The sequence below is a fragment of the Rhinoraja longicauda genome, chromosome 5 (genome assembly GCF_053455715.1).
Source record: "Rhinoraja longicauda isolate Sanriku21f chromosome 5, sRhiLon1.1, whole genome shotgun sequence".
In the NCBI taxonomy this organism is placed as follows: domain Eukaryota; kingdom Metazoa; phylum Chordata; class Chondrichthyes; order Rajiformes; family Arhynchobatidae; genus Rhinoraja; species Rhinoraja longicauda.
The window spans coordinates 77980853-77994522 of NC_135957.1; the positions used below are offsets into that span (position 1 = coordinate 77980853).

A 13670-nucleotide genomic window follows, 5' to 3' on the forward strand; every position below is an offset into this window, starting at 1 on the left:
TGCTACGTAGCGCTGCTGTTTTATGAATTAAAATTAGCCATCTTCTCGTGATTTATAATAGAAACATATTGTCGTTAACGTTATGAGAACCATTTAACGTTATGAGAACCATAGATAGAATAGACAGTCAGAACTTTTTTAGAGGACATAATCTTATTGTGAGAGGGGCGAAGTTTCAAGGATATGTGTGGGGGCAAGTTTATTACATAGAGGTGGGTGCCTGGAATGCGCTGGGTTGCGATGGGTGAGGGTGGAGGCATTTAGGAAGGCTATTAGATAGGCGTGTGGATACGTGTCGCATGGATACGTGCAGGAAGGAACTGCAGATGCTGGATTGCACCGAAGATGGACAAAATGCTGGAGTAACTCAGTGGATCAGGCGAAATCTCTGGAGAAAAGAAATAGGTGACGTTTTGGGTCGGTGCTCTTTTTCAGACCGATGAAGGGTCTTGACCCGAAACGTCACCCATTCCTTTCTCCAGAGATGCTGCCTGACCCGCTGAGTTACTCCAGCATTTTGTGTCTATCTTGGGTCTATGGATATGCTGGGTGTGGATCGCGTGCAAGCAGACATTAGTTTAATTTCGCATCATGTTCGGCACGGACTTTGTGGGCCGAAGGGCCTGATCCTGTACCGTACTGTTGCGTGCTCTATGATTACTGCAAACTGCAAACCTTGAAACATAGAAACATAGAAAATAGGTGCAGGAGTGGGCCAATCGGCCCTTCGAGCCTGCACCGCCATTCAATATGATAATGGCTGATCATCCAACTCAGTATTCCGTACCTGCCTTCTCTCCATACCCCCTGGTCCCTTTAGCCACAAGGGCCACATCTAACACCCTCTTAAATATAGCCAATGAACTGGCCTCAACTACCTTCTGTGGCAGAGAATTCCACAGACTCACCACTCTCTGTGTGAAAATAAACTTTCTCATCTCGGTCCTAAAAGACTTCCCCCTTATCCTGAAACTGTGACCCCTTGTTCTGGACTTCCCCAACATCGGGAACAATCTTCCTGCATCTCGCCTGTCCAACCCCTTAAGAATTTTTGTAAGTTTCTATAAGATCCCCCCTCAATCTTCTAAGACTTTCCCCCTCCCCTCATTCATTCTAACGGCCTTACCCCACAACTTCCAACTTGCAATACTTTCTCTCCTTCCCTGTTCTCGCCAAGACTTGAAAACGTTGACTATTTTTCTGTCCACGGATGCAGTCTGACCTTCTGAGCCACTCCCCACCCCCACCCCCACCCCGGCCTTTTCAGTTACTGTGTTACTGTACGAAATGTGTGCCAGACAGTGTGCCGAAATGTGTGTGGAGGAACTCGGCAGGTCAGGCGGCAACTGTATAGGGAATAGACAGACGACGTTTGGAGCCGGAGCCCCTTGTTCGGACACGTCGGTGTAAGTCCAGCGAGTGCAGCACTTTGTAACACTTCTCCTATTAACTGATGTCAGCTAAATTTAAACCAGAGACACGATAGACTGATTACATCAGACATAAGTTGAATACTTGACGCATTAATATCAGAGCAGTTTAGAACAACGTTTATTTTTTATTTTTAAATAACTGGGCAGAAAGTTATCAAAATGTAATACGTTATCAGCGAAAATTAAAACGAGGGTAAATGTGTACTTTAGTGGTGGGTGTGCGGGGTGCGTTTACACAGCCGCTCTAAAAATATTTGTAAGCAAAATAAATTGCATTAACGTAGTATAAGAAAATAACTGCGGATGCTGGTACAAACCGAAGGTATTTATTCACAAAATGCTGGAGTAACTCAGCAGGTCAGGCAGCATCTCAGGAGAGAAGGAATGGGCGACGTTTCGGAACGTCACCCATTCCTTCTCTCCTGAGATGCTGCCTGACCTGCTGAGTTACTCCAGCATTTTGTGAATAAATTGCATTGAACTCAGTAAAAATGAAGGGAAGTGGACTCGGCGAAAGAGGCGGCAGGGATTTGGCGTTCGGCCCCTACCTGTTGGTTTTGGTAGGCGGTCACTGTGGTGAAGACGGTCTCGGAGAAGGAAAAATGTTTCACCCCGTCTCCTCTAGGAATTGGCTTGACCGGAGACAATTCCTCTCCACATTCCTTCCGGATGACGTGCACCCGGGGCTGGTACTTGTGCATCGAATGCAAAATGATCTGCTAGGGCAACCAAGCAAAATAGACGAGTAAATAGACATAGAGACATAGAAAATAGGTGCAGGAGTAGGCCATTCGGCCCTTCGAGCCTGCACCGCCATTCAATATGATCATGGCTGATCATCCAACTCAGTATCCCGTACCTGCCTTCTCACCATACCCCCCTGGTCCCTTTAGCCACAAGGGCCACATCTAACTCCCTCTTAAATATAGCCAATGAACTGCGGATGCTGGGCTACACCGAAGATAGACAGACACAAAATGCTGGAGTAACTCAGCGGGTCAGGCAGCATCTCTGGAGAATAGATTGTCATTTTTAGGGTGGAATCGAGCAGAAATTCCCGGGGTTTGTGAATCGCTGGCCAAATGTCTAGATGGATACACTCTCTCTCTTTCCAAATGTTAAGAATTAGGGAAACGCTTGTGTTGGGTTCAATGAATTTCGTTCAACTTTGGCGCTCAGGCCCAACTTTTTCCAACGTGTCTCGCTGAAAATAAACAAAGTGCCTTTTGCAAATCAGTCGTGAGGTTTGATTTGGGTGGGAATGAACTGCAGATGCTGGTTTAAACCGAAGAAAAGCACAAAAAGCTGGAGTAACTCTGCGGGTCAAACTCAGCGGAGAAAAACAATGGGTGAAGTTTCGGGTCGAGACCCTTCTTCAGACCAGGAACGTCACCTATTCTATTTCTCCAGCGATGCAGTCTGACTCGCTGAGTTACTCCAGCATTTTGTGTGTTTAACTGAGGTTTGGTGTTACCGTTCCCGTCCCAATTAGTTGATGCCGATAGTTTGTAATACATTCATTCTGGAATACCCCACATATATGAAACAGTGCGTTAGACCGCACACCCCTTTATAATGTCATAAGGGATATGAGTAGAACTAGGCCATTCGGCCCATCAAGCCTACTCCGCCATTCAATCACGGCTGATCGATCTCTCCCTCCTAACCCCATTCTCCTGCCTTCTCCCCATAATCTCTGACAACTGTACTAATCAAACTTCATGCGCCGCCGTGGTTCGGTGGACGGTGTCCCATCTGCTTTACACCCGAGCAACTGGTTCATACACGAAACCTCCTCGTGAATTATATTTAAGCTTAACTTAATGTAGTTTATTATTGTCACGTGTGCCGAGGTACAGCGAAAGGCTGTTATGTTGCGTGCTGTTCAGTCAAATTAAAGACTATACATGATGACAAGTGCACGTCCGCAGCGCCCGTGGATAAAGAATAACATGTACAATAGTTGCACTTTAGTTTATCTTCACGTGTACCGAGGTACAGTGAAAAGTTTTTGTTGCGTGCAAACCAGTCAGTGGAAAGACAATACGTGATTACAATCGAGCCATTTACAGTGTACAGATACACGAGAAGGGAATAACGTTTAGTTACTGCAAAGGTATAACATTGAATTTGAAAAACTCAGTCTGGCGACCCCAGATTTTGAAGAACTAGACGATATATCAAAACTAAGAATAATCCTTGGCGAAGGAGATACGGCACATCTTGGCACACAATACGTAACAGCATGCCACAACCTGAGAGACAAAGAATGACCAACATGTACACATACATTCATACGTAAATTGACACTAAGGAAATTAATATCGACCTACTAAACGTGCTACCTTGCTGTACTGTTTACAATTGCAAGAACGATTAGCAATCAATAAAAGGCTATAAATGTATTGCGTGAATATATTGCGCCAACGTTGAATATATATATATATATATATATTGTACAATATATATATATATATATATATATATATATATGTATGTACAGGGGCATATCGACCCATGCATTGTATACTTGTTTTTATATTCATGCATTTTAAATATGTATGTTATGTTCCATACGTTGGCAATATAATGATGAACATTATCATGCCAATAAAGTATTTTAAATTGAAAAAAAAATTGAATTGAATGCTCTTCATTAAAAAATTTCAATTAATCATTGCATTCGGAGCAATGGACACGAAAATTGACACAAAATGCTGGAGTAACTCAGCGAGACAGGCAGCGTCTCTGGAGAGAAGGAATGAATGGGTGACGTTTCGGGTCGAGACCCTTCTTCAGTCTGAGTCTAAACGTCACCCGCTCCTTTTCTCCATAGACGCTGCCTGTCCCGCTGAGTTACTCCAGCATTTTGTGTCCATCTTCAGTTTATACCAGCATCTCCTGCAGTTCCTTCCTTCCGACACTGGCTAAGGTCACGTTTTATGGTCGCAAACGGACATTGGGCGGAGGAGGGAAGCAGAAGGCAAAGGCGAAAGTTGCAAATTTGTCAGAACGGGTGACAGCGGTGTCGTGAGGAGAGCGGGTTGGGAGAGGGGAGGAGGGTAAAATATGCAACTCAGCTGCCGGTGACAAAGCGGGTCATGATATTTTATTACCGAACAAAACCGTCCCGCCTCCTGCAGCAAAACTGGAGTAAAACGAAGGATGAGAGGAGATCTTATCGAAACGTATAAGATTATTAAGGGGTTGGACACGTTGGAGGCAGGAAACATGTTCCCAATGTTGGGGGAGTCCAGAACAAGGGGCCACAGTTTAAGAATAAGGGGTAGGCCATTTAGAACTGAGATGAGGAAAAACTTTTTCAGTTCACGAGTTGTGAATCTGTGGAATTCTCTGCCTCAGAAGGCAGTGGAGGCCAATTCACTGAATGCATTCAAGAGAGAGCTGGATAGAGCTCTTAAGGATAGCGGAGTCAGGGGGTATGGGGAGAAGGGAGGAACGGGGTACTGATTGAGAATGATCAGCCATGATCACATTGAATGGCGGTGCTGGCTCGAAGGGCCGAATGGCCTCCTCCTGCACCTATTGTCTATTGTCTATTGTGCGCGGAGACAGAGAGAGATAGAGAGAGCCGCTTCAAACGCAAAGCCCATGTCAGTAAAACTGCACTGCTCCGATTACATGATAATGAACCGAAGGGGCGTTTTGTAAGGATCCGTTTTGTGAAGGATTGCACTGGCTCTAAAAGCACACACATGACAAGATGTAACGGTTTAAAAAGAGCGTAGGAAGGAACTGCAGATGCCAGTTTACACCGAAGATAGAGACAAAATGCTGGAGTAACTCAGCGGGACAGGCAGCATCTCTGGAGAGAAGGAATGGGTGACGTTTCGGGTCGAGACCCTTCTTCAGTCTGAGTCGAAACGTCATCCATTCCTTCTCTCCAGAGATGCTGCCTGTCCCGCTGAGTTACTCCAGCATTTTGTGTCTACCCACAATTTAAAATTTACAGCAGATTACAGCATAAATCGTGTGGTTTTGGACCATTAACCCAGAGGACGATAATGTGAGTTGGGAGAATTTTCATTTAAATTTAGTTTATTGTTAAAAGCGTCAATTGAAGGACTGGTTACCGATTGCAAAAAAAAAAAAAAAAAGAGGCGAAAATCCCGGTTAATTTGGGAAGGAACCGACCCTAGCGCCTTTATCCAAACTGGCTGACATCCGTTTGGTTGTTAACTGCGCGTTGAACTGGCCTGTTAAACCACGTAGTGCAACAAAACTTGCAAAGTACCGCAGCTGTTCAAACGAGTCCCACCACCGACTTCCCAGAATAACTGCGGATTAGTATTAAATCCCGTCCTCGCTATCGATGCCCACATTCCCAGAATAATATATATATAATTATATATATATATATATATATATTTATATATATATATAATTATATATTTATATATATATATTAGCTGTATAAATCAGCGTAACAGCCCGCTTTTAGCAGTACAATGTCTTCACATTGGGCTTTGAATTGCCTGTTCACCCACCCCTCAACCTCCTCCATCTCCTGACTGCACCGCTGCGACTGACGCCCCCAGTCCCGGCTGCCAATCTCCACCATTCACTCACTCACTCTCTCCGCTCCGGCCCGCCGTGGCCCCCGTTTAATAAGGGCACTGCATAAAATGGGGCCGACTTGCTATATTGGAAACACAAATCGCAACCTGATGTTGCCACCACTTTACGTTCATTTGTTTCAGAAGTTAGAGCCGGAATACATACAGTTGTATAAAATATATAATGGCTTCAAAAATTGCATGCAGATATTTGGCCTCAATTGATTTCGACATTACTGGGCCGATTTACACACAAACACACACACACACACGCACACACACACGCGCACACACGCACACACACGCACACACACACACAAACACACACACACAAACACGCACACACACGCACACACACACAATCGCACACACACACGCACACACACACAATCGCACACACACACACACATTATATACATTATACGTATATATATATATATATACGTATATGCGTGTGTGCGTGTGTTTGTGTGTAAATATATGTGTGTAAATATATATATAAAATCACACACACATGTATATATAATCATATATATATATATATATAAATAAAATCATATATATATATAATCATATATGAGCATATATACTGGCTTTACCTTGCACTAAACATTATTTCCTTATCATTTATCGATTGTAATCATATATTATCATTCCGCTGACATGATAGCACACAATAAAAGTGTTTCGCTCTACCTCGGTACACGTGACAATAAACTAAGCTGAACTCAACTAAACTGAACACACACACACACACACACACACACACACACGCGCGCGCGAACAAACACAGACACACACATATATATTTACACGCACACACACATATATATACACACGTACACACACGCACACACGCATATATATATACACACGCACACACACATATGCACACAAACACACAAACATATCTGTATATATATACACACACACATACACACACTCTCACACACACACACACACACACTCTCTCACACACACACACACACACACACACATGTATTATAAGATCGTTGTTGGTGAGTTTGTCAAAGCTGATCACCTGTCGTATATATATTTATTAAGAAGTTAGATAAGTTATATATGGGAGCTCTAGCTTCTAAATATGTTTATATTTATTTATATCTATTGATATTTTTATATTTATACAACATGTGTGCGTGTGTTGTATAAATATAAAAATATCAATAGATATAAACACATACTTATTAAAACACATTTTACTAAACCCAAAGTGGTGGTAACATTAACTTCTGATTTGTAATTCCAATATAACAATTTGGCGGCATAAGAAATGTTCATGTCAATCATACATTCCTCCAATAAGTTTAGGTTTAAGTACTAATGACTAATTCATTTAGCAAGATAGCATTGAGAAGAGATAATTTAGACACACATCACTTACGGAAGATTCCTTGATATAAACTTATCGTCTATGTGCTGTACTTCGGTACACACGACAATAAACTAAACCAAACCACATCTTGTTTTGACGTTTGCCTTTTACAGAAGCTCGCGTGTATTTGGTTTGTAGGTTACATTTAGCGTTGATCCAAAATAGTTATCCATCCGCTTTCCCCTCCACTCACAAATAAAAGGTTCGATGTCCATTTAATGAGACTAGCCGTGCTTAAATGAACATGTCAACTAATCTGGGGGCATCTCATAAAGTTCGAGGTAGTTTTGAATAAACCCTGACGGGAGGAGGCGTCAAGGACGACGCCAGAGTTGTTGTTTACGGCCTTTAAAAATTGCAAGGAGACATTTGATTAGGGAATTAGTAGATCGATTTGTTAGGTTTTTTTTAAGCGAGTAAGTAGTTTGATCAGTTGATCAAGCGGTGGCTTTGAACTGATCTGGTAGTTCGGGGGGAAACGCGCCTGGATCTGGAGGACGTGAGGACACTGGGAACTTACATGTCCCTGGTCGTCCAGCTCGTTGTTGGTGAGTTTGAGTTTGTCGAAGCTGATCACCTGTCGCATCCAGGTGTCTCCCGAGGCTGGAGAGTCAGGATGGATGTAAACCCGAGGAGGTACAGGGGAATCCGCGTTGCCGGCTACCATCCATTTAGAACTGTGGTACACGTATCTACATCAGGGGGAGATATCAGAGTTATAATCATGGAGCCCCATATTGCACAGAATCGGCTTCCACCGCCAACCCATCGATAAAGTAACCCATCTGAAGAAGGGTCTCGACCCGAAACCTCACAAATCCCTTCTCTCCAGAGATGCCGCAGAGTTACTCCAGCTTTTCATGTCTGTCTTCGATAAGTTCACATCTTCCTTGTTTTAGACACAAAACGCTGGAGTTACAGAGCGGGTCAGGCAGCATCTCTGGAGAAAATGAACAGCTGACGTTTCGGGTCGAGACCCTTCCTCGGACCTATTTGGTTTTCTTTTCGACCTTACAATTTCACATTAACAATTCGTCACGAAATATTTGGTAAAATTGATAAACCCGGTTAAAATCGGGATGTAGAAACAAAGAAACAAAGAACTGTTTTTTTTTTTAACCGAAGTCAGGGGTCAGGCAGCATCTCTGGAGGGAAAAGATAGGTGACGTTTCGGATCTGCACCCTTCTTCAGACGTCTTTCGAGCCCTACCAGAAATCACACCTATCTCTTCAGACTAAAACCTTCTTCAGAGTCTGAAGAAGGGTCTCGACCCGAAACGTCACCTATTCTTTTCCCCCCAGAGATGTTACCTGACCCGCTGAGTTACTCCTGCACTTTGTGTCTATCTATCTCCGGTTATAATCAGTCCGGATATAAAGGCTTTCTGGATTACCCGAAAAATTCAAAGTCTGATAGATTCAGCTCCCATTGTCGCATTTCATTGGGGCTTCTCGTGAGTTAGATCTAGTGATTTAACTTGCAAAAGCTTATTTTAAGATGGGAAGTGGGACAGGGAAAAACCTGCTCAGAGACGCGGAGATTAATGACTGGAAGAAGTGGATTATTACCCGCGGAAACGATTTTACATTGGAGTTAGAGAATGCAAATACAAAAGGCACATGTTAACGTGTATTATTGTGGATATTCACAACAGACATTGGAAGTGCACAGTGCCATTGGCTGCCACCACTGTTCCACAATGTTGACCATCAGAGAAATAGCTAGAGTTAATGGGATAGTCAAGGGTGGAGTTAAAGGGAAAGAGAGTAAAGGGATAGTTAATGACCCCAGAATTAACGGGAAAGAAAGCGCACAAAGGGATAGGAGAGAATGGCCAAGTGCAATAGGGATCGATGTGAAGGGTGAGAGGAGTAAGGAATTAAAAGTACCGTATATGAATGCGCGGTATAAGAAGTAAAGTAGATGAGCTTGAGGCTCAGTTAGAGGTTGGTAGATATGACATTGTGGGGATTGCAGAGACGTGGCTGCAGGAGGATCGGGCCTGGGAACTTAATATTCAGGGTTATACATCCTATAGAAAGGACAGCCAGGTGGGTAGAGGCGATGGGGTAGCTCTGCTGGTGAAGGGTGAAATTCAGTCCCTTGCGAGGGAAGACGAGGTAGAGTCACTGTGGATTGAGTTGAGGAATTGTAAAGGCAAGAAGACACTAATTGGTGTTATCTACAGACCCCCCAAATAGTAGCTCGGATGTAGGGTGTAAGATGCAGCAGGAGTTAAAACTTGCATGCAAGACAGGTAATGCCACTGTGGTGATGGGCGATTTCAATATGCAGGTAGACTGGGAAAATCAGGTTGGTTCTGGACCCCAAGAAAGAGAGTTTGTAGAGTGCCTCCGAGATGGATTCTCAGAGCAGTTTGTAATGGAGCCTACCAGAGGTGAGAAAAAACCTTTTCACCCAGAGAGTTGTGAATTTGTGGATTTCTCTGCCACAGAGGGCAGTGGAAGCCAAATCACTGGATGGATTTAAGAGAGAGAGTTAGATAGAGCTCTATGGGCTAGTGGAATCAAGGGATATGGGGAGAAGGCAGGCACGGGGTATTGATTGGGGACGATCAGCCATGATCACAATGACTCGAAGGGCCGAATGGTCTCCTCCTGCACCTATTGTCTACGTTTCTATGTTTCTATGTTTAGACACAAAATGCCAGGTGATGTTTCGAGTCGAGACCCTTCTCTTATTTATTCAGTCTGTAGAAGGGTCTCGACCCGAAACATCACCCATTCCTTCTCTTCGGAGATGCTGCCTGGCTCGCTGAGTTACTCCAGCATTTTTTGTGTCTATCTTCGGTTTAAACCAGTATCTGTTGCTTCCTACACTGAGAAATAGCTGTGGTCAGAAGCGTGGATGACCAGGGGTGTGAGAGACCTAAGTCGCTCCCGGGAAAAGCCACTGGAGAGAGTCATCGCTACGCCGGGAGGACCGGGGGTCATTGGAGATTATTTATTCCTCGCAGTTTATTTCCTACATTCGGTTGAGCTGACTGAATGTTCGTGGCCGACTCAGTGTGACCCGAATCGAGGAGCGAAACATGTAGGAAGGAACTGCAGATGCTGGTTTACACTGAAGATGGACCAAAAGTGCTACAGTAACTCAGCGGGAGTAACACAAAGCGGCCAGTATCAACTCCTGGGAATTCGGGCAAACTTTCTTTCCCCACAACTCATTTGTTCTGATTTACGCCAGAATAACACAAGGTTAAATTTGGGCGCTGCTGGTTCACTCAGGTGTCCTTTGAAGAACGGTCTCGACCCGAAAAGTCACCCGTTTCTTCTGCTGCCTGTCCCACTGAGTTACTCAAGTATTTTATGTCTTACCAAAGAACCTATCTACCTACGTCTGCCCAGCCGCGTATACTAACCACATCCTCGATACTACAGAAAGAATAGACACTTAAGTCTTGAACGTTACTTGGACGGGTATTTTTGCTTTGTCTAGAAATGAACTGCAGATGCTGGTTTATACCGAAGATAGACACAAAGTGCTGGAGTAACTGCAGGACAGGCAGTATCTCCGGATAGAAGGGATGGGTGCCGTTTCATGAATCGGGACCTCTTACTTGTCTTACTTGTTTAGATGGTAGTTGATTTTTTAATATCAGACCCATAAATGCGCGAGTTGAGACAGAGAGCGCCCGCGCTTCGCCCTCTCTTTCTCTCCCCCTTTCTCTCCCCTTTCTCTCTCTTTCCCTCTCCCCCTCTTTCTCTGTATCTCTCTCTCTCTCTCTCTCTCTCTCTGACGAGCACAAATAACTTTATTAAAGCAAAATACAAGTAAAACACAGATAAACTATCAACTATCAATAGTAACAATACAAATAACAAGGTATCTTGCCCCTCTGAGTATTAATTTCTCCATGTCTGGCTGTCACCAAGCTCTCTCGCTCTCTCTCTCTCTCTCTCTCTCTCTCTCTCTCTCTCTCTCTCTCTCTCTCTCCACTCTCTCTCTCTCTCTCTCTCTCTCTCTCTCTCTCTCTCTCTCTCTCTCTCATTCTCACAACACACACACACACACACACATACACACACACACACACACACTCACACACACTCTCTCTCAAAACACACACACACACACACACGCTCTCTCTCTCTCTCTCTCTCTCTCTCTCTCTCTCTCTCTCTCTCTCTCTCTCTCTCTCTCTCTCTCTCTCTCTCTCTCTCTCTCTCTCTCTCTCTCTCTTTCAAGCACACACACACACACAGTATCACGCTCTGTTTTCTGGAGTAGTTACCTGTAACGCTTATTATCCACTGGAATGATGTCCATGGCGATATAATACTGCTGATGGGGATCCAGGCCAGAGATCTTCACCCGCATAGCTGGAAACATCCGCCTGCAGTGGATTTGTTTTGGAAAGAATGAAAATAATAACAACGTTTAAACGAGACATTTAAAAAAAAAATATCGTAGCCTCACAATTGTTGGGAGTGTAAGCCCCACCCGAACTGTCATTAAACCACTAAATGAGGAGAAAAAACAACGAGCCATACTAAATGGGGGAAGAAGCCAATTTAACCGTGGCGAATAAAGCCAAAACATGTTTAAAAAATAACAATTCCCATCCAATTTGCCCGGGGATACTAAATGAAATAAATCGAACTTCAGGAACAGATTAGCAACAAAAAAAAACTTCTAACATATGGATTTCCCTGACACTAAATTGCAGTTTTCCCTTTCCAATCCGCGATCGAGCTCTTTTAAAAACATTTACAAGCGGGCACATGTGGGGTTCAATCACAAAACGAATCTGAAATGTGCGTTTCTTGATACATAATAAATAACATTAACTTCAGTGCAATATCGAGCGAAATGGGACGCATTAAAATAATGCGAAGCGATCAGAAGGAGAAAGGGGTTAAAGCTGGCAGTTTTTTTACGATGCATGCATTCGGTGTGGTGAAAGAGCGTTGGTGGAGATAGTTTAAAAAAATAAAAATGAAACATCTAACTTGCAATTAATTAAAACCGAGGTGAACGGGAGGTTTTCGCGAGTCGCTGTCAGACTGACCTGCCAGCCTTGGTAATGATCATCTCGGTGCCGATGTCGTGAAACCTCTTCCACAGGTCAGCACCTTGAAGGTCGGCGTGGATATCCTCCCGAGAAGTGTTGCACTTTGGCGGTACATAGGTTTTGGTGACTACCGGCGGCGACGGAGATTCAAAGGCGTCGTCGCAGTTCACAGCTGAAAGCAGAATGCGGGCGAATATGAAACACACGATGGGGGGCTGAGATTAGACTCAAACGCAAATTTAAAAACAGCACCACAGCACAAAAATGTAATCCCACCAAGGACATTTTAACTGCGTGTGTATATTTTAATTGCATTTACAACGGACACAAGGAATTCCCTTGCACCCTGCTTCCAAATGGCCAATAAACTAAAGATTAGATAAATATGAAAAGCTGGAGTAACTCAGCGGGTCAGGCAGCAATCTGAATCTCAATAGAATGCAAGTAATTCGGTTGATTTATTAGCAACTAATGGGTGGTTAGATTTTATAATCTGAAACTGGAGGTTGTGTACGTTTTTTTAAAATGCGGTTTTTTTTAAAACTTAAAGATGATTTAAGCGAAAACGAAGCAGAAATCCAGCGCGTAGCCTCTATTTTTACTGGCATACTTGCGGACGCTGCGAACTAACTAACGTGCGGGGGAACTCACCCGATCTGTCGCTGTAATCGGTCCCGTAGTTCCTTTCCTCGTCCGAGCCCCTGTCCTTACTAGAGGCGCTCACGGCCTGGCTGTCTGCTACATCTTTCATCGTCAACGCCGTTCACGCAGTGATCCTCCAGTTTCCTCTTCTTCTCCGCTCCGATCAGCGCCTCCACCGAAAAAGCATGGGCTTTCAAACTCATTGTCGACGGCGACCTCCTTTTCTCAGCCATTCCACGTCGGGGGCTCTGGTGTCAGTGTGTGTGAGTGTGTGTGTGTGTGTGTGTGTAAAACTTGTGTGTGTGTGTGTGAATGTGTGTAGAAGACAGATTTTTCTTTTTTGTCCCCTCCCTCTCAAAAAGTAACTTTTCTCCAAACTCCCAGTCGGTATCCAGCGTGCAGGTTTATTGCTGGGGAAGAAATATCAGTGGGTTTTGAGAGGAGGGGGGGGGGGGTGAGAGAGAGAGAGAGAGAGACGAGGAGAGAGAGAGGAGAGAGAGAGAGAGAGAGAGAGAGAGAGAGAGAGAGAGAGAGAGAGAGAGAGAGAGAGAGAGAGCGGGAGGGGAGAGAGAGAGAGGGAGAGAGA

At 44.1% G+C, this 13670-nt stretch overlaps 1 protein-coding gene across 1 annotated transcript in view; it reads right to left on the bottom strand.

Moving 5' to 3' along the window:
- Positions 1-13510, bottom strand: part of tbx18 (T-box transcription factor 18) — a 33328-nt gene extending 19818 nt beyond the window's left edge. The window contains 6 exon segments of the mRNA XM_078400244.1: positions 1982-2152; positions 7927-8098; positions 11663-11764; positions 12440-12614; positions 13094-13193; positions 13195-13510. Coding sequence (XP_078256370.1) covers positions 1982-2152; positions 7927-8098; positions 11663-11764; positions 12440-12614; positions 13094-13193; positions 13195-13317 — 843 coding nt within the window. The 5' untranslated portion in view covers positions 13318-13510.
- Positions 13511-13670: the final 160 nt, after the last annotated feature.